The 18,833-nt window shown below is 41.7% G+C and overlaps 1 protein-coding gene across 1 annotated transcript in view; it reads right to left on the bottom strand.

Moving 5' to 3' along the window:
• The window catches only part of LOC104616281 (phosphatase and actin regulator 1-like), a gene marked incomplete at both ends in the record, with an annotated part of 52,412 nt that extends 33,931 nt beyond the window's left edge, over positions 1-18,481 (bottom strand). The window contains 4 exon segments of the mRNA XM_010293097.1: positions 7,837-7,941; positions 7,943-8,165; positions 17,082-17,288; positions 18,296-18,481. Of these exon segments, the coding sequence (XP_010291399.1) occupies positions 7,837-7,941; positions 7,943-8,165; positions 17,082-17,288; positions 18,296-18,481 (721 nt within the window).
• Positions 18,482-18,833: the final 352 nt, after the last annotated feature.

Here is an 18,833-nt window from a genome sequence, read left to right as displayed (position 1 = left end):
AAGGCACAACCCTCTGAAGTGGAGGGGAACAAGCATGTCAAACTGGGCTTGGAGAAAAGAGACTTTGGGAGCTGGTGAGAATAACAACGGGAGGGAGCTAAAGCCTGAGAGATTTGTTTGCTAATGGTACAGTTACATGCTGTAGGGGCTGCAGTGGTGATACATCCCTCCTCCTGCCCTGGCTGCTCACTCCAGCCAGGTGCTGGAGATCAATCTGAATTGGAGCTAACATCCTATGTCTTCTGTCACATAAAGTGTGATTGATCATTTCCTGCAGCTCACTAGGTTCAGACCTGTTGTCAGTACTGCTCCCATCTAGCTCTGTTTATATGTTTATTTCAAAGTCCTTTATCAAGGAACATATCAATACAAGTAGGGAAGCAGGAATATGAGGAGGTAAAGATCAAAGTCAAACAAAAGGTGAAAGGAAATGTCAGGAACAGAACCAAGTTCCCCAGCCCATTTTTATCTAAGAGCTCATGTTGCTTCTCCAATATTAAATGAGAATGAGAGACTGGCAGGCAACAATGACGGCTGCTCACGTTTATTTGTGACTCAGCAGAAACCGATCTCTCTCTTAAGTCCCAGCAGAGGCAATGGCTGTATAAAAGCTGGGGAACATTTTCCCGTCAGACACCCTTTCTATGTGAAACTCCCATTTTACTTTCCAGAAGAACATGGGTGCGAAACCAGATGTGCTGGCCAAATTGCACTTGAGGCACCCAAATTTGGGTCAGAGTGCTGAATAGCCTCAATTTCCTTGAATAGTTTAGCCTGTTCAGAATACCAGAGGCATTCTGCAGTTGTATTCTTCTCTTTAAGTGATTTTCTACCGAGTCAACTTGAAACATTTCCCTTTCTTCAAAGAAATAGTTTTGCTAACTGCAACATTTACTACTGCAGACTAACCAACAACGAGATGCATAGCTTTACTGGATGCCTTGAAGAGAGGCACTCCATTGCCTTAGTGATAATCCATACTACATACAAAGTATGAAAGATCCATGAAGAACTGGCTTGTAAATTTTTGTATTAGACTTCAATGAGTTTGACCCATTTTTGTTTTTATCCTGGAGGTGGTTATAGAGTTCATCAGCTGAATTATCCTAATAATACATGAATGCACTACAGTCTTTAAAAACTTTCAACTCCCCTTTAATTTATTGATGTGCTTTAATAATTTTAATTTTATTACCTTCATTTTAAAAATTTGTTTTCTCTGTAACCTATTTTTTGTGTAATTCTTTTTAAGAGGTAAGGTAGTGTCCTGGTTTCAGCTGGGATAGAGTTAATTTTCTCCCTGGTAGCTGGTATAGTGCTGTGTTTTGTGTTTAGGATGAGAATAGTGTTGATAACACCCTGATGTTTTAGTTGTTGCTGAGCAGTGCTTACACTAAGCAGTCAAGGACTTTCCAGCTCTCACACTGCCCTGCCAGCGAGGAGGCTGGGGAGGCACAAGAAGCTGGGAGAGGACACAGCCAGGCCAGCTGACCCAAACCGCCAAAGGAACATCCCATACCATGTGACATCATGCTGAACATACAAACTGGCGGGAGTTGGCCAGGGGGCAGCGGCTTCTGCTCCAGGACTGGCTGGGCGTTGGTCAGTGGGTGGTAAGCAATTGCATGGTGCATCACTTGTTTTGTATATTCTTTTATCATTATTATTATTTTCCCTTCCTTTTCTGTCCTATTAAATTGTCCTTATCTCAACCCACAAGTTTTACTTTCTTTCTCTGCTTCCCTCCACCATTCCACTGCGGGGGAGTGAGCAAATGGCTGTGTGGTGTTTAGCTGCCTGCTGGGTTAAACCGCAACAGGTAGGAAGTTAAAAAACCTGGAATTAAATTTCCAAGAGAAACTAAAATGCTGTGGAATTCTGTTAACATTGCTAAAAAAAAAGACAAAAAACTTCCAGTGGTGAACACAACCACTAAATCATTCAGTTAATTTTAAAACAACACATACACAGAGACTTAGTACAAGTTCACTAAGTCCCTCTGGAAGTAAAAATGAAGGGAGCAAAAAGTAGTTCAGCATCCAGGACCACTTGGTGCTTCCTTGTTCTGTGAAGGATGTATGTAGGTTACAGATGCACCCTTATGGGCATGCATGTACAGTAGCAGGTATCAAAGTGGTTCACCAGTTTCGGTTACCAAGCAGGTATCCGATGGCAACAAGATTTAAAAATTACCACACTAGATCTTTATTTGAACTAGCTATCTAGAAATAGATGGCTTTTCATCTCATTGTAATTTTTCTGAATCATCCACTTCCTTGATAATACTACTTTCTATTTTAAGTCCCTCATCTTTCCTAGTGTTTTGTGTTCTTCTTGATTAAAATCAGCATTTTCCACATCTTTTTGATGAAGTCAGCTGTCTGAGCAAAGGACTTGTGAAATACATGCAGTATTGCAGTATACTTAAGAAAGACGAATCAAGGTCACTGGATATTTCCATTGTGTATAAATTCCTCTGGGTCATTAGAAAAAACCCGACATGGTCAAGTGGTCTACACCACAAAATTTTTTAGCATTATTTACCAAAAAGCACACTATTGTTTCAAAGTGTCTATTTATAATCAGCTTCATGTTTTGCAACAAAATTAGAGAACAAAGCTACAGCTAAGCAAGTACTTGGTTTAAGAAAAGTATCTTAACACGTAGATTTGAATAATTCATAGGTGACTAGTATAAGCACTTGTATTTACTGTTGCATCATCTTCATGCGATCAAAACAGCAAACAAGTTACACCACTATAGCTTGCAATGTTTCTAGTGAGAAAAGATTTTAATGAAAAACCAGAATTTGAATATATGAATGACTCATAGTACAGACAAAATCTAAAAAGAAAAAAGTGAAATCCATCCTATAAAATCTAGTGGGAAAAAAACCACACACTTCTCATCTGTCATCCCAGGCGCTTTGATTTTGGAATAAAGAGTTACATTTTTATCAGCGTGTTTTCAGATCCCCAGTACACTCTTCTGTACTTATCAGTTAAAACAGAAATTGGAAAAAAACTTCAAACCATTGTATATACATTTCTACAATACAGGCATATGTGTGAGAGACAGAGAGAAAAAGCAGAGCTATAAATATTAAGTGTTTCTATCCTTAGGCAATGCTGAAGTTTAGACAAAAAGCAATTCTCTTGACAAGTTTTATGGAAGATAAATGTTTTCAGACTCAAATATGTTTTATAAGATTTACAAGACTCTGGCAGGAATGTCTAAATGCATTTAATTTCATAAATCTACAGTCTGAAGCTGAACTGGTGTCCCAGAGGAACTGGTCTCACACACTGTCTTTGTGGACACAGCTATTTTTCACTGCTCTGCCACAGATGCAGTTCTAGCTCAAGGTGAGATATTGCCACTTAAGAGCTCTTTAGTACCTACGTTGAACAAACTGAGGCCTTGATTCAGCTGCGAGTGTACAAGAGCCCACAGAGTAATTGAAATTAATTGTCGTTTTACCAGACAGACCAAGAATTATATGGGCATGGCAGAAAATATGGCTATTTCAGTTGAAGAAGCTGCCTCTCTAAGTCAAAATTAAAGATACATTCCAGTGGCACAAGAGGGTTTCTAAAGCTTGTTTCGCTGCTGCTTGTGATGCGTGGCTTTTGGGCATGGTCTTTCCTCTCCAATTCAGTTAGGAGGATCAAGTCTTCCACGGATTTTGGTGGCAGGGGTTATGAGATTTTCACCAACTCTTAAAATGCATTCTGAAATGGTAAAAATGACGCCAAAATGCAGAGCTTTGCTTATGCTTGACACATACCCTTGGGGCTGAAGGGGAAAGTCATCTGCAGTAGGGCACAAATTGACAACAGAGCTTGCAGAAAAAAGGTTACACGGAAATTACACTCTTCTCTCTTTCAACTTAATCTATCATAAAGTTGGTAATTTATCAAGGAAAATAGAGGCAAACTGGCAGCACAAATGACATGTCATAATAGTCATACTATGACAAGGGACAGATTGACCTTCTGAGAATAGGTTATGAATAGATGTTACAAGTACCAGAAAATGTCTGCAATCAAAAGTGTTACGTGTGCAAATGAACTTCATGTTCTACAGTGTCTGTAATAAAACTGAATTAAAAATCCAGAAATAACTGTAATTTTAAGTCATAAGAACAACTGGGACTTGAATAGCTATTACATGCTTTTAATGTAATTTAAGACATTAACTTATTAATATGCACTAAGATCTAGATGAGGCAGTAACGTGCAACCACTCCTGCAGAAGGGAAAACAGATGTAGAGAAGCTCAGTAGCTTTCTCAAGGTCAAAGGCAGCAAAATAACTTCTGGCTTCCAGGCCAGTACAGAGGGACAGCTCATTTTTCTCTGACAAGCTTCTGGCTCATTGGCAAAGCATTGATTTCAGGTATCAGCCTTCAGATGTTTTTAGACTATCTGAATTCCAGAGACCTCATCTGCGAAAGCAAAAAATCCAGATTGCTAAAGGAAGGGGATGTTGTAGTCTTTTGTTCTTTGTTCCTGTCCACACTCACAGTCCTGGTGGAGGTAAAGAGTTGTAGGACTAAGAAAAGCTTACTGGGAAAAATGTGCAATTGATACAAATTGGTTCTGGATTCAGTGAATATCAGTGGAGTTTAACAGACCTGAGGAGCTTCCACAGCACCAGGATCAAAGAAACTAGACAGAGGGAAGAAAAAAAAAATCCCGAAAGGAAAAAAAGAAAAAATTTAGAGCAGAAAACTGATCGGCACTTGTCTACATGATCCTCCCTTATTAAAACCAAAATACTACTCTAAATAATCTCCTAAATTGCCAGGCTTAGCAGCATTATTACTGCAGCATCATGGCAATTATTCTATAATATTATAGGATTCTTCCGAGATAAAGAACGAGATCAGCAAAATTAAATGCTGCCAATGAACTTAGTATTCCCCAGGAAGCGTCTGAGAGATCCATCAGGCTCTGTCATCCCCTCATGATTGTCGACCCAATAGCAGTGACCCAGTAACACGTTATCCTGGAAGAAACAGTAAAGCTCAGGATCTCACTGCATATTCTATGCATGGAACAGATGTGAGCACACTACCAAATTTTAAATAGAGAAAAGCAGGTCTAGGATCTGTGTGGTTTTAAAAAGCCCTCAAGACTTCTGGGCTGAAGTATCCAATGACAAATACTGTAGCATGATTTCCACTAGGTTTAATCCAGGTTTTATATAATTAAAAAAAAGAACTACTGTTAAAAGTATTAGAAAACAGCAGCACTTTGTGCAAATAATCCTCTCCCAAGTTAAATATATGTACTTTAAAAATCTGCACAAATTTTCAAGAAAAGTTAACAAATATACTAAGATCACAATGTGGCTTGAAAACGCAGTTTAAAACTTAAGTTCAAAACTTTAAGAACTTAAGTGTCAGCTCCACAGACCCTTTTACCTGGAAATACTATGGAAATAACAATTACTGTTGCAGAGGAAACAGTCATCACCTACCTTCTCTCTTGTGAATGCAAACATTATTGATTTGTTGTGATGAGGAGAATAACTGAAGTAGTCAATACTTTATTTCAAGATTGAAATAATAGTTAATCAACACAAAAAGACTACGAAAAGTCAACCGTCTGGAATATCATGAACTAGGACTCATTTTCAGTTTAAATGTGAAGTATCAGTGCCACAACCTTTTCTTGTTTTCTTCTGTAAAGGGTGGCAATTGCTTCGTATTGGGAAATGAACCCTTGCTTATTCAGTTTTAACAAGCAGCAGAGTTTCAGCTTCAAATTAATAGTTAAAACCAAACAGCATCACCTTCTTTAAATCAATTAAACATATTTGTAGACATAAACTTGATGGATGCCCTGAAATTGGAGCATTCATTGCTGTGGGGCAACAGATGCCACAATGAAGTCATACTCTGAGAGCTGTCACTGGGCTCAGGATAACAAAGTGCCTTCTACATGCACTGTGCGCCAGACAGTAAGACATCTGACCTATGCTGGGGATGGCATTGGCAGTGCAGCCCCAAAGGAGCCTTTGGGAGACACCAGCTACCCTCTGTGCTTGGTGCACCAAGCTTTGGAGCTATGCAGATGCATCTGACCAGCCCTGCTGGCAATGTGAGAGGAAAGTGGGTAGTCACTGGGCACAGGGGGGGAATGCAGATGCTCTTTCCAATCCTACCACTACAGGCCTTTTAGTGATGGGAGTAGGAATCTCCCTCACAGCCCTAGCAGTTTTTCCACAGCAGAGGATTCCCCCATGCTGCAGAAACATCAGCCCCTGATATAACCACAGAGGTCTCACTATCCTGATACTAAACTAAGCTGGCAGTGTGGGACAGTCTCTGGTTCCCTGACTGTTTTCCATGCAGTAAGGAGAATCTGCCATCCCTGATCGAATTCTTTTTAACTAATACTATAATGAAGGTAACATTATTACAAAGAGGTATTGGAGCAAATCATTAGACATTTTGTCTGTTAGACCAAATATTTTAGCTTCCTGTCTAACAGAAGGATGATCTGATGATCCTAGAACAAGCTGGCTACAAAGCTGCCCTGGTACTAAATAGAACATGCCATTTTTTGGACTACCTTCCCTATTCTGGGACTTGCTCAATTTTCCTCTACAAGACAAATCTTCCAAAGCTTGCTGATCTTGCAGTCTATGAGGACAGCTTGCATTTATACAACATGCTTCACTTATTCAGACTATTTCACAGAATTATAGAATCATAGAATAGTTTGGGTTGGACCATTTAACGTCATTTAGTCCAACCCCCCTGCAGTGAGCAGGGACATCTTGAACTAGATCGGGTTGCTTAGAGCCCCTACCTGACCTTGAATGTTTCCAGGGATGGGGCATCTACCACCTCTCTGGGCAACCTGTGCCAGTGGTTCACCACCCTCATTGTGAAAAATCTCTTCCATATGTCTAGTCTAAATCTACACTCTTTTAATTTAAAACCATTACCCCCTGTCCTATCGCAACAGGCCCTGATAAAAGGTCTGTCCCCATCTTTCTTATGAGCCCCCTTTAGTACTGGCAGGCTGCAATAGGGTCTCCCTAGAGCCTTCTCTTCTCCAGGCTGAACCCCTCCAGCTCTCTCAGCCCGTCCTCATAGGAGAGGTGTTCCATCCCTCTGATCATTTTTGTGTCCCTCCTCTGGACTCGCTCCAAGAGGTCCATGTCTTTCCTGTGCTAAGGAAGGTTCAGAGATACCCACAAGTGACAGTAATAAAAAACAGCCCCAAGGTGGGTAAGGCTCTTCTGATCAAATGTACAACCTTGCTCCAGACGCAAACAGCTAAGTAGGTAGCTGCTCTGGAATGGGTTAAATACTTACTTTAAGATCAAACATAGAATTTGATTTAAATTAATTGAAATAGTACATTAAAACCCCTCCGAGTGACTTTTAGGAAGTCCTCATAGGCTGTTTCAAGCTAATTGGTAATGTTAATCAGATGTCCTGGTTGAGTAGCACATTTGGTTTCTACTGCTCTTTTCTGAATCTTCCACCTCCTCTCCTTTTTTTGTTTGGCAATCCTCCACATAACCGGAGTTACGCACTCGGCAGTATATATTGCAAGCCAGGCATGTCCTGTTAACATCTTCTCCGTTGGCTGCATTATCCAGCTCCTTGAACAGGACAATGGGGTTCAGGAAATTCGATCTGTTTCTCCTTTCTGCCATAAACTTGTCAAAAAAGCCTGGAAAGGCTCTTTTTTTCTTTCCCTGTCTCTGTGGCTGGATTCAAGCACTACCAGCACAACTCAAGTTGTGATACTGATACTGAGGTTAGCAAGGAACAGTGCACATCAACAGGTAATTTTAAAAGTTGATCCATTACCTTTCTAGCCTCTGCATGGTCATGGCTAGTGTTTTGTTGAGTTCCTCTATCATCCGGCATCCCGAAGGGTGAATGGGCAACGTGCTGGACCCAGAAGGCAGATGCGCTGTGCCTGCCGTACTGGAGCTGGTGCTGGTGAGCTGCTAACTGGGATGGCAGGACAGTGTGATGGTGCTGAGTCAAGGGCTGCTGGGAGCTCTTCTGTGTGGAATAGGATGAGAGAGAGAGGTCTGGCCCCCCTAAAGGCATGCAAATCATGACTTTCTTTGGAGGTAGTGGAGGTGACAGTTTAACTGGCATACAAGGCAGTTTCACAGGAGCACCAGGATCTAAAACAGAAGAGAGAGAGGCCCTGATGTTAATTTTCATGGCAGTAAGATGGAGATGAGAGTATCTGCCTGGGTGAGCAGGTACTGAGGTTGCTAGTCAACATGGGAGTGCGCACCCCTTCCCTGCTGCGACAGACAACTCTGTACAGCATGTGCTCAGCACTGTCTTCAGAAAAAAGTACCATTGTTTTGCAGCACTTTTGAGTCTCACAAAAAATATCCCAGGGCTGTATGTGCCCCTTAATAATCATGTTAAGCAATGCTTAACAAGGCTTGTAGCACACTTTGATACTTTAAAGCCTTAATCCTCCAAAACAGCCCTGTGAGGTAAGCGCAATGTCTCCCACTCAATAGGCACGCAAATATGGGGAGAGCAATTTGGTGTCTAAAGTTACAAGATGACTCACCACTCTCACTGCTGGAGCAAAAGCTTAGGGATTCCTGATCCTTCTCAGCCACTGCAGTGCAATTACTACAAGTCATATTTCTTACAATTTCGTAATGTGCAAAACATCTGGTGTTAAAAATTACATTGTAGGGCAAGAGAAAAAACAAATATTACACAGGAGTGGTCTGGAAAAACAAAGGATACCGGAGGAGAAAATGATAAAGGGCAGAAGATTGTTAGCATTAATGTATTCTTTTACAGAAGACTTGGGAGGCACTTTTCTTTGGACTCATGCACTGAATTTTAACCTTTTTAACTGTAGGCATGTTCATTGAAACACATAGTTGACCTACCAGGCAATGACTTCCCTGACTTCCATGGGAAATCAATGAGAGGACCACAAGCAAACCTCTCTGCTAGGACTCAACTGAAGGATGGAGATTTTTGGAGCACTGTGGAATGATTTCAGAAGGGAGAAAAAGTAATGCCAGGGCTTGTAGTTCCCAAGATGGGTGTGTGAAACAGTCACAACACACACTGAGAGCAAAAATGAGAGCAGATCTATACACTGTGAGCTTCATGCAACTGTGAGTTTGTGTTTAGGAGGAAGGCCAGGCCTTTTCAGCCTGGAATATGGAAGACATTTGGCTGCGCAATGCAGCTCTTCAGGCAAGGCTTGCACACTTTTTGGCCTCTTGTTGCTTCAGTTCACTCTTCTTGCTGTAACATGGTAAAGGAACTGAAGGTCCAGAATCCACTCTTCTTGCTGTAACATGGTAAAGGAACTGAAGGTCCAGAATCTTCTTTTGACCTGAGAAAGCTTGCGAGTAAGATGTTGCTCTCTAAGTTTCTGAGGTCATCATCATCTTGACTGACATCAGATTTCTAAAGACCTTTTCCAGACGGTTCTTTTTAGCATTAACTGTCCTTCCCCTCACCCCCTTTATTCTTTCCTCCCTCCTGGCCTATTCTCGATATCGCCTATACTAGTACCCGTATCTACTAGCCACAGTGCACAAGGTTAACACTAGTACTTCCAAGCACTAACACTTCTTGAAAATGTTTAAGGAATGATTAATGTGGAAAAAGACCACGCATGGAGCCAAGCTCAGATATGACATTACACTTTTTTTAGTGCTAGTCATAGCTTCATTGCATCCACAGTGCTCACTTGATACCAGTATTTTTACTACACTAGGAACAACACACGGACAGTAAGTCTTCTCTTTCTTCAAAGGACTTATAGGCTAAAGACATAGGAGAGGCAAAGGGAGTGCAAAGATGAAACAGAGGCATGGAGAGAAAGTGGCCTTCCCACGTTGCAGAGACAGAGAGTTACACAGAGTAAACCCAAATCTTTTGTCTTTCAATGCACTATCATATCCACTTGACATGTTCTTGAAGGCAAGAATTCTTCTGATGGCTCCACCAAGGCTGAAATCTAACTCATGGGATTGCCAAACCACAGAGCACAGACCTCTCCTCTAAAGCAGTTGTCCTGTACAGTAGAAAAAAAAGACTTTCAGGATTTTCTGTTCAAGCACAGGAAGTTCTCTAAGTTATCACGTTTTTCTTACATATGTGTTATCTGTGCATATTTCCTCTTTGTATCCTGCGTAAAAAAACACACTGTCTTCAATAAAAGGTAAATAACAAAGAGTAAAGAGTAAATTGTATAGACCCCTGAGAGTAAGGCTCCTATGGGATCTGTAGTAACAAAGTGTTTTCATAAATTTGTGCTCCAGGCAATTTCATTTCTAGAGCTAGTCCTGAATTACAAAGACTATACTGAGATCTGCACTTCCATTTTGAAAAGTGCAGCTTTGACTGTTAGTTTTAGATCCTTTTCTGCTGTATCTCAATTAACGCCTTCAACTGACAGTGCCTGGGCCTGGACGCCCCACCACTCAGTGTATGATAAGGGGAGTATTCCTTGTTAGTGAATTCAGTGATCCCAAGTGCAGGCTTCTCTTGTTTCTGACAAAAGAATAACTGGAAATATCAACTGGGTTTGCTGCCTTCTGTGATCCTGAAGATTAGAGCAATACTGTATGTTAGAAGTGAGTGTTACATGCCAAATGGTTAAGGTATAAAGCAAACAGGAATGCTTCCATCTTTCTTCTAAAATATAGTGAAAATTTCTTTTCCTTTCTCATGCAAGCATTCATCTAGTGAAGTTGTGATAGAGGCTTTGCAGCTTTGGAGTTGCACGGAAGAACAAGTCTAGCTTAATTATACTGAATAACCACATACTCCATCATGAATCAATGTGCATACTCTGGTTTCCACTCTTCACAACAAAGGTATGGACCTTTAGTTTCCACGTAAATTTAAAGAAATCCTTCACATCAACATATTTTCAGTGGTATTGGGTGACTCCACTGGAGACCTGCCAAAAATCTTGTCCATTATTTTTAACTTAAGGCTTTATTCAGACTGACTGTGTTTCACACAAGTTCTTAAGCCTGTCTGAATATGGCCCTAATACCTAAATAGAGCCTTGAAAATGAACTAAAGGCATTAAATCTACTTGTCTGCCCTTCACCTCTGGGAGAACTCTACTTGTCTGTTAAAAAAAAAAATGGCTAAAAGGAGAATGACTGCAATGGGAGGAGAGTTCGATCCATTCACTCAGAAACGGATCGATATATCTTCACCGACAACAGTAACGGAGACCTTGTACTGCAAGTTTTACTGAGTGGTCAGATCAGCAAACATGCTGAACAAATGGAGCCTTGCTCAAATCCCTGGGCTGCAGGCACACTGTTGGAAACTGCACTACCATCATCTGGAGTAAACGAGAGAACAACTTGTCCCTGCGTACAAGAGTGAGATGACTGTGCTTTACAGTTCTTTCCTCCGTTTGTTTTGATTTCACAATATATGTGATGTATGAACCAGGGGTGGAAACCGTTACTGTCTCCAGCATGGAATATCCATCAGACATGGGCATCTGTAGATGAATAAGAAGCTGGACAGTGGAAATATAAACAAGGAATCTATGACAAGTGTCTTCTCAGTGGAACACTACCAGAGGCTTAAATCACTGCACAAAGCGCTCATGTGACAGATGAGAAACAAACTGTGTGAAGCCCGAAGTGCAAGTCTGTTTAATCTCTTTTGGCTGAGGTTCTTTACGCTCAAGAGAATAATGAGCAATTTTGCAAGATGTTGGCTCCCAGCAGGGTTGTGACCACTCAGTACTGTGCACGGCTAAGTAATAACTGTGCCAGAATAGATGAAAGAGATGTTAGACATAGAAATCTTCCCACTGCTAATGACAATTAATTACTTAAAAGATAGTTGTGGATGCCACAATATTTGCTGCACATCACACCTATTACAAACAGGTCAGCCCTTACCCCTTCCATATAGATAATTTTGCTAACACCTACAGTTGCTGCATTTCCTTTTAGGTTTTCAGGAGACAGATAAATATACTTTTATTTGCTGCACAGAAGGTTTGCTCATGTATGGTTCTTCTGACGTGTTTGTGGTACACTGGAGCTGTACACCAAGTCTGATGCTTCCTAGCCACTGAACGTGGCTGAAGAGTTGGCTGGCACATGTTGCAGACAGAGTGCTAGGAAGTTCTGGATGTATGGCAGCAAATGCTGCTCCAGCAGGGCTGGCAGAAAAGCTCATTAAAATACTCAAATTCTGCCTCAGCACAACGACTGCATGGAGGAGAGGGCATGCATGCCTGTGAATCTTGGGCTTGTGGCAGAGCTGGCTGTGTTTGCTATGCTGCCAACAAGAGGCCAACAGCCTCCTGGGTTGCATGAGTAGAACCACAGCCAAGAGATCAAGGGATTATTCCCCTTCTATTCAGCACTCCTTAGACTGTTTCCAGATTATTGTGCCAAGCCTAGGATCCTCCAGGAAAGACAGAAAAATCCCAGAATGAGTTGAGCAGAGGGCCACTGCCATGGTCAAGGTCTGGAGCACCTGACCTGTGAGCAGAAGCTGAGGGACTGGGGCTTGTTCAGCTCGGAGAAAAGATAGCTTGCAGGGGGGGTACTTAATAGCGAATCTCCAGTAGCTGTGAGAAGGTTATAGGTAGGGTGGAGCCAGGCTTTTCACAGTGGTGCACAGTGGGAGGAAGAGAGACAGTAGGCAAAATTTGAAACAAAAGAGGTTCAGGACTAGATTATAAGGAAAACAATCTCCCCCATGAGAAGAGCCAAACTGTGGAACAGGCTTGACAGAGCGGTTGTGCAACTGGCATCCTTTGAGGTTTTCAAGACCCAGCTGGACAAAGCCCTAAGCAACCTGATCTGATCCTGTAGCTGGCCCTGCTTTGAGCAGGAGGTTGGACTAGACACTTGCTGAGGTTCCTTCCCGCCTGAATGACCTTACACTATAACCTTTGCTGTATTATATACAAGTAATACAACCCAGCATAAAGTTAATGAGTTACTCTTTAAATCCCATCCAAGTAATTAATACTGTAATGTTAAAAAAAAAGTGCAAAAACCAGCATGGCCTGTGAGGGAGGTCCACAGTGGAAATGAGGTGATGTGCCTGATTATTTGCTGGTAGCATTTGGACAAGTAGCTTTTACTTTTTCAGGTCTTCTCTCTGGGAATCACTTGTGCCTGAACAGGGGGAGTCTCTTTTCTTCTTTCAATGAGTTTTTTGAACAGATTCATAAAGACAAGTTAAAAAATGTTCTCAAAATTTTGCCACGCATCTCCTGATGACTACAGCAAGATCTGCAGCCACGTCTTCAGGGAAGATTCAAGACAGAAATTCTTTGCTGCTCTTCTGCACCATGTATGCATCCAAGGTTCAAGTTGAATTTGGAGAACGAAAGAAAAGCATGCTTAGCCTAAAGGTTGAAAAGTACAGCTCTGCATGAATTCACATGGAGAGCCTTGAAGAGGGTTTCAAAGATGGAAAAAAATTAATTAATTTCAGAAAACATTGTCTGTGCTGGTGAGAAGTAACAGCTTAATGAATCAAGATCAAAAGGAGCTTTACACCACTGAGGTATGTCATCTATCAAATCAGATATGACCAGTCTTCTTGTCAATTTTGGCCATGAAAGCTTTTATGATAATCTGGGGACTTCACCCCAGCAGTCCAACTAAATTTGGTCCCAGGTGATTATTTCAGTTCCTCCCTCATTTTCAGTGAAGTAAGGGGGCTGCAAGTGTTGTCCTAAATGCCTGAATTCTGCATGTAGATATTTGAGAATTGAAATGATGAAAGAAATTCTGTCCGTGAACGTTGTCTAACAATAATCGTATCTGAAAACCAGTAGAAGGCTCACTGTGAGGTAAATGGCTAACAGCAAATGCGGAGCAGTGAAACAACGGTATCAAAACAGCTAAGGATCATGTTTTTCTCTTAGGGTTGCCCATCTTCTAGGGCTGCATGGTCACTTCCACACCCAGTGCTGTGGTATGGACATTCCCTGTGGAGGCAGTGTCATCAGGAGCTTGAGAGATGACGTGAGGCAAAGTATAGAGCACCTTCTGCAGTTGTGGTGGCACCACTCCCAGTGGCTGCTCTGCAGCGTGCTCTTAGCTCTGTCCCCGTTCCTGCATGGCCCCGTCCCCACAGTACCTCAGCCTCAAGAAGCAGCATGCCAAGGTTGTGTGATTTATATTTGCTAGAGGCAATTCTCTCTTCCTGTCACTGTTAAAACGGATTTTTCCTTCTCATTCTCTCCAAAATTAAATGTGCTTTTACATGTTTATTTTAGGCCTGCTCTTTTATGTACATTTCTTATTGAGGGAAAGGCCAATCTTTGTCTTGGCATAGGCAGATAGATGCTTGAGATGGTTCACAAACACTTTCAGAAGTGAGGAATATTTTGTTTCCATTTCTAAAACCTGTATTAAGTCCTTTGCCAAACCCTGCAAGTCAGGCTTCATGCCCTTATTGAAGAACTTTGGGATAAGTTCACAGCAAGAAGGTGATTAGATTCAAAGGAAGCTTTTCTTTCCTCAAGTTTTGTATTTAAAATATTTCTCTTCTATTTTTTTCCTGTTGACCATGCCTGTAGTGATTTTATAATATAGATTTGTATAAAACATGTTTCTATTATATAGATATACATATGTACACATACACCTATACATATATACATATCTTAAGACAAAAGTTAAGAGGCGCTTCTGCATTTTCAGATGTGTACCTGAACCCTTCACAAGATCACATCTCCCCTTGCAGTCTTCTGGAACAGAGCTAGCAGACCATTAAACCACTCTCACTCTCCATTAGCCATGCACAGTATGTCTTAATTTGTCCTTCAACCTTCTCACAAAATCTTTAGTAAAAAAAGGGTATGCAACAAGAACAGAAAAGTCCTCACCTCAAAACACCAGAATTCATATTTTACTTGTTTTCTCACACACAAGCTGAGGGCGTCTCTGGAGTAATTAGTAAAAGAATAGCATTAATTCTGCTTCTCACTGATGAGGGTGCTTCATTAGAATTGATTGATCATTTCCAAAGATTATACACAGCTAAAATAATTACCAGTGGAGAACACAAGGCACTGAACAACATGTATATCCTTTAGACCACCAAAGTAAATGGACCCTGAAGAATAAGTTTAATACTTTTATTTATAAGGTATTGTATAAATAAGGCTTTCAGTTCTGCCAGGAATAACTGTCAATTAAATTAGGCCCCTATTGACTAAACCCAAATCTCTGTTCCTTTTCCCCGAGGGTTCTATATATTGAACGTACAAGAGTCTATATGCACATACAAGGATTTACTTAGGGCTGGATGAGAGATCACTAAAGGCCACCACAAAGTAAGAGAAGTCACAGTTCTGTTTCACTTTAATTGGAAAGTTGTCACCATCAAGCTTACTCTGATAGCTTGAGCCTGATTCTACTTCAAACAAAATTTCCAGCTACAAAAAAAAAACCACACCAGAAGTCCTCATCCTCTGATTCTTCTGCTATCTCTTACAAATGAAAGGCTTATGAATTAAGGACATTTAGTACCTGAGTTTTTTTCCTATGCTATTTTTCCTATGCTAGTCCTATTTTTTTTTTTTTATTTCTTCTATGTTGGCCTGATTTCTGAACAGCTTCTTGTAATAAGGACAGAATATTATGGGAGATCATAGGAAGCTGGTTTTGTCCTCACCTGAAGCCATTAATACTGCTGCCTGGCTTTCCAGGCTGCAGAACTGCCCATTCAGTTTGTAGTACAAGGCACAATATTAACCATTATGTGTAGATTTTGGCAGGCAAGAAAGTAAAGAGATTTCACATAAAATGAACAAAACTATACAGAACAAAAATGTGCGGTCATCCAAACAGAAACATGAAGAGACTACATAGAGATATGACAGAAAACCAGAACATGCTCTTTCCTAATGAGCTCTTTCCTGATATATATCTTAACCTGAATAAAATGGGTATTAACTGTCAGGGAAAAAAAAAACAAACAACATCTAGAATGCATTAATGTGGACTGAGCATTTCTCATATCAGCCCTGAAAAGATCAGGGCAGCATGAACACAAGAAGATCGGTAGCTGCCCCAGAACAGAGATGCACCACACCTCCTCTTGAACTCAGGGTTCTGAGGTGCTGCCTCCTGGGCAGCAGCTGCAATTATGAGCAGACTGTTCAAAAGGTGCAGGCAAGCATTTAGGGAACCTTTTTTGGTTTGTATAAATGTAGCCATCCTTTGCTTCAATGGTCTAAATGAGAGACTGGAGAGAAGCAGACCCAGCAATCCTCTTTCCACATGTACCTAGAGCTTTGAATCCCAAAAAGCCTGGGCACTTGTGATAACATCTGGAACACAGAAAAGGAGCCTGTATTGTACAGTTGCTAGCTGCCATGCAGTGAGAGATAAACTGCAGCATAAAATGTAGGACACAAACTCCTGATCATTGACAACTGAAGCTGCCCTTCGTCATCAGGACTCACCATTGGGAGGGGAGTCATCAGAGCAGGGTTGGAAGGAAGCATTTAGGCAGGTAGTGTGAGCAGGGAAGCAAAATGGCGAGAAGCCATGGGATAGAATGGTCTGTGTAAGGATCGGGGGCCAAGTGAAAGACAAACATATAGAAAGATACAGGGTGTGTGCAGGTCCCGACTGCCCAGAAGGCAGTTGAGGGGAGAAGCAACAAAGGACAAAAGGAGAAAGCAAAACTCTCCCTTTCCTCTCAGTCCTCACCCCTTTCCTCATTAAAGGCATTTAAAGATACCCTAGTATTTTCCTGATACTTCCTTTCCCATCAAAGCACATCCTGCAATTTTTGTGGTGATGGTAAGTCTTGATGAAGAAGAGTGAGGAGGGTTAGGAAATGCAGTGGTGGTCTTAGGTAATTACAGCCGAGAGGGGAAGTGCCCTGAAGCAACCTCGATGAAAGCATAGTCTGAAAATGCTTCGTGATCCGAGCCCTAGGTACAACACAGATACATTACCAATACACACAACAACATGTGCATTACAGAAGGAAGAAGGACAACTGAGAACCTTGCTGTAAGGGCAGGTTTTTCCTATAAGGAAAACAGTGGTGCTGAGGCTCCAGGAACACCTACTTACCAGTTAAGTGGCTGGCAATCCTGGCAATAGGTTTAGGAGGCAGGGCAGGGGGCTGTTTGAGGAGGGACAACTGTTTCACTGGGGTGTCCTCATGGTCTCCAGGGAAAGCGGCAGATTTTTTGGGGGGAAGTAGCAGGACTGGCTTAGCTGTAGGATCTTGGGAGAGAAGGATGCCGGATTCATTGGATGTGGGGCTCTCTTCAGACACTGGAGGACACAACCACATCATAGACGCAACAACGTTACGAGCAAAGCAGCAGCGGATACAGCCATAGAAAAGCAAGCGCAAGCAATGCAGATTAAGAACGACTAATTCGATTTCACTCAAACATCATATAACATAGAAAGTGGGGGGGGGGAGAGAGAGAAAGAGTAACACACATCTACACAACAGTCAAATTTCCCATTACCTCTGACAGCAGCCAGTTCCCTTATGCCAGGCTGGGACGTATTCCCACAACTTGAACATAAATCAAGAGCCTTAAAATGCCCCATCTCAGACCGTCTGTCACCACAGCTTGCTCAGACCAGAGCTAAGATATCTAAGAGACCAGATATCTTAGCAGGTGGTCTCTAAACTTGTCCTATAAATGTAAAAGCACCTCAAGGGGGCCTACTCCATTTCAAAGAGGCCACATAGCTGTGCAAGATCATGGATGAACACTTCTACCAGTCACTTTTCCTCACTTGACCTTCATTGACAACTCTCAGCATTAAGTGATGCAGAAAGAGGAGGTAACCTAGATGTACAGCGTTGCTGTCTCTCTGCATGGGTTGGGGAAGAAGCACAGAGAGCCTCATCTAGGGTAGGGCAGCTGGCTGCGTTAGCTACTGAAAGCTGTGTGGTTATGAGTGTCACCCAACAGCACCCAGCAGGTAGAGGGCATGATGTTGTACCCCAGGGTTTAAAAATGTTGTCAGCTCTCTGCCCTAGAGTTCATCGGCACAGCTGAGATGTAGCCACAGTCAGAAATGTGCTCTTAAATGTTGACAAAGTGCAGGTTACTTGTCTAGAAATAGAGGTTACTTCTACGCCAAGTCAGTAAAAATTTTTGATGGAGCATCCGCTGACAATCTGTATGCTGTCACCTTCTCCATCACAAGACCTTGGTCTTCAATAACGATTTCTCAGGGCTAGACACCAAATGTTAGAATTCAGAAACTTGTTTCAAACAGCTTAGAGTAGCTACATCATAATGTAAACAAGATGTTACCTGTCCCATCCATGATATCTGTGGTTGGGAGCACATCGTATGAGCAGGGTTCCCCAGATGCTGGACCTGACTCCAGTTCTGCTAGGGCTGGCAGGGATACCTGGCTGGAGCTCAAAACTTGCCCAGAGCCCAGAGGCTGCCCGTTCTCCAAAGCTCCTTCTTCATTTGGTATGGAAAGTTCCCCATCTGTTCATAGTTAGAGGAAAGCAGAATGACAACAGAAGACACGTAAATAAGATGCAAAAAGAATTTTAAATTAAATCTGCCGTCTCTATTAGCTTGCTTGCAAATAAGGAATCTGAACTGAGATCTAGTATGTATACAGCAGACACAGGGATAGGGATCAAAACAATATGGTTTGTATCTCAAAAAAACAACTTGTGCAGAGCAATTTTTGGAGATGTCTGATGTTCTGTCCACAACATTTCACAGAAGTCTGACAGCATTCCACTTGCCTTAAGGGGTTATTAAGATTTGGGAAAGATCTGTCAAATATCTGTGTTGAGCCTTTGCTTGCCCTAGGATGGTCATTATGATC

The sequence above is a fragment of the Phaethon lepturus genome, unplaced genomic scaffold, assembly GCF_000687285.1.
Source record: "Phaethon lepturus isolate BGI_N335 unplaced genomic scaffold, ASM68728v1 scaffold19968, whole genome shotgun sequence".
NCBI lineage: Eukaryota > Metazoa > Chordata > Aves > Phaethontiformes > Phaethontidae > Phaethon > Phaethon lepturus.
Note: the sequence above shows the minus strand (reverse complement) of the source record. Positions and strands in the feature narration are given on the sequence as shown.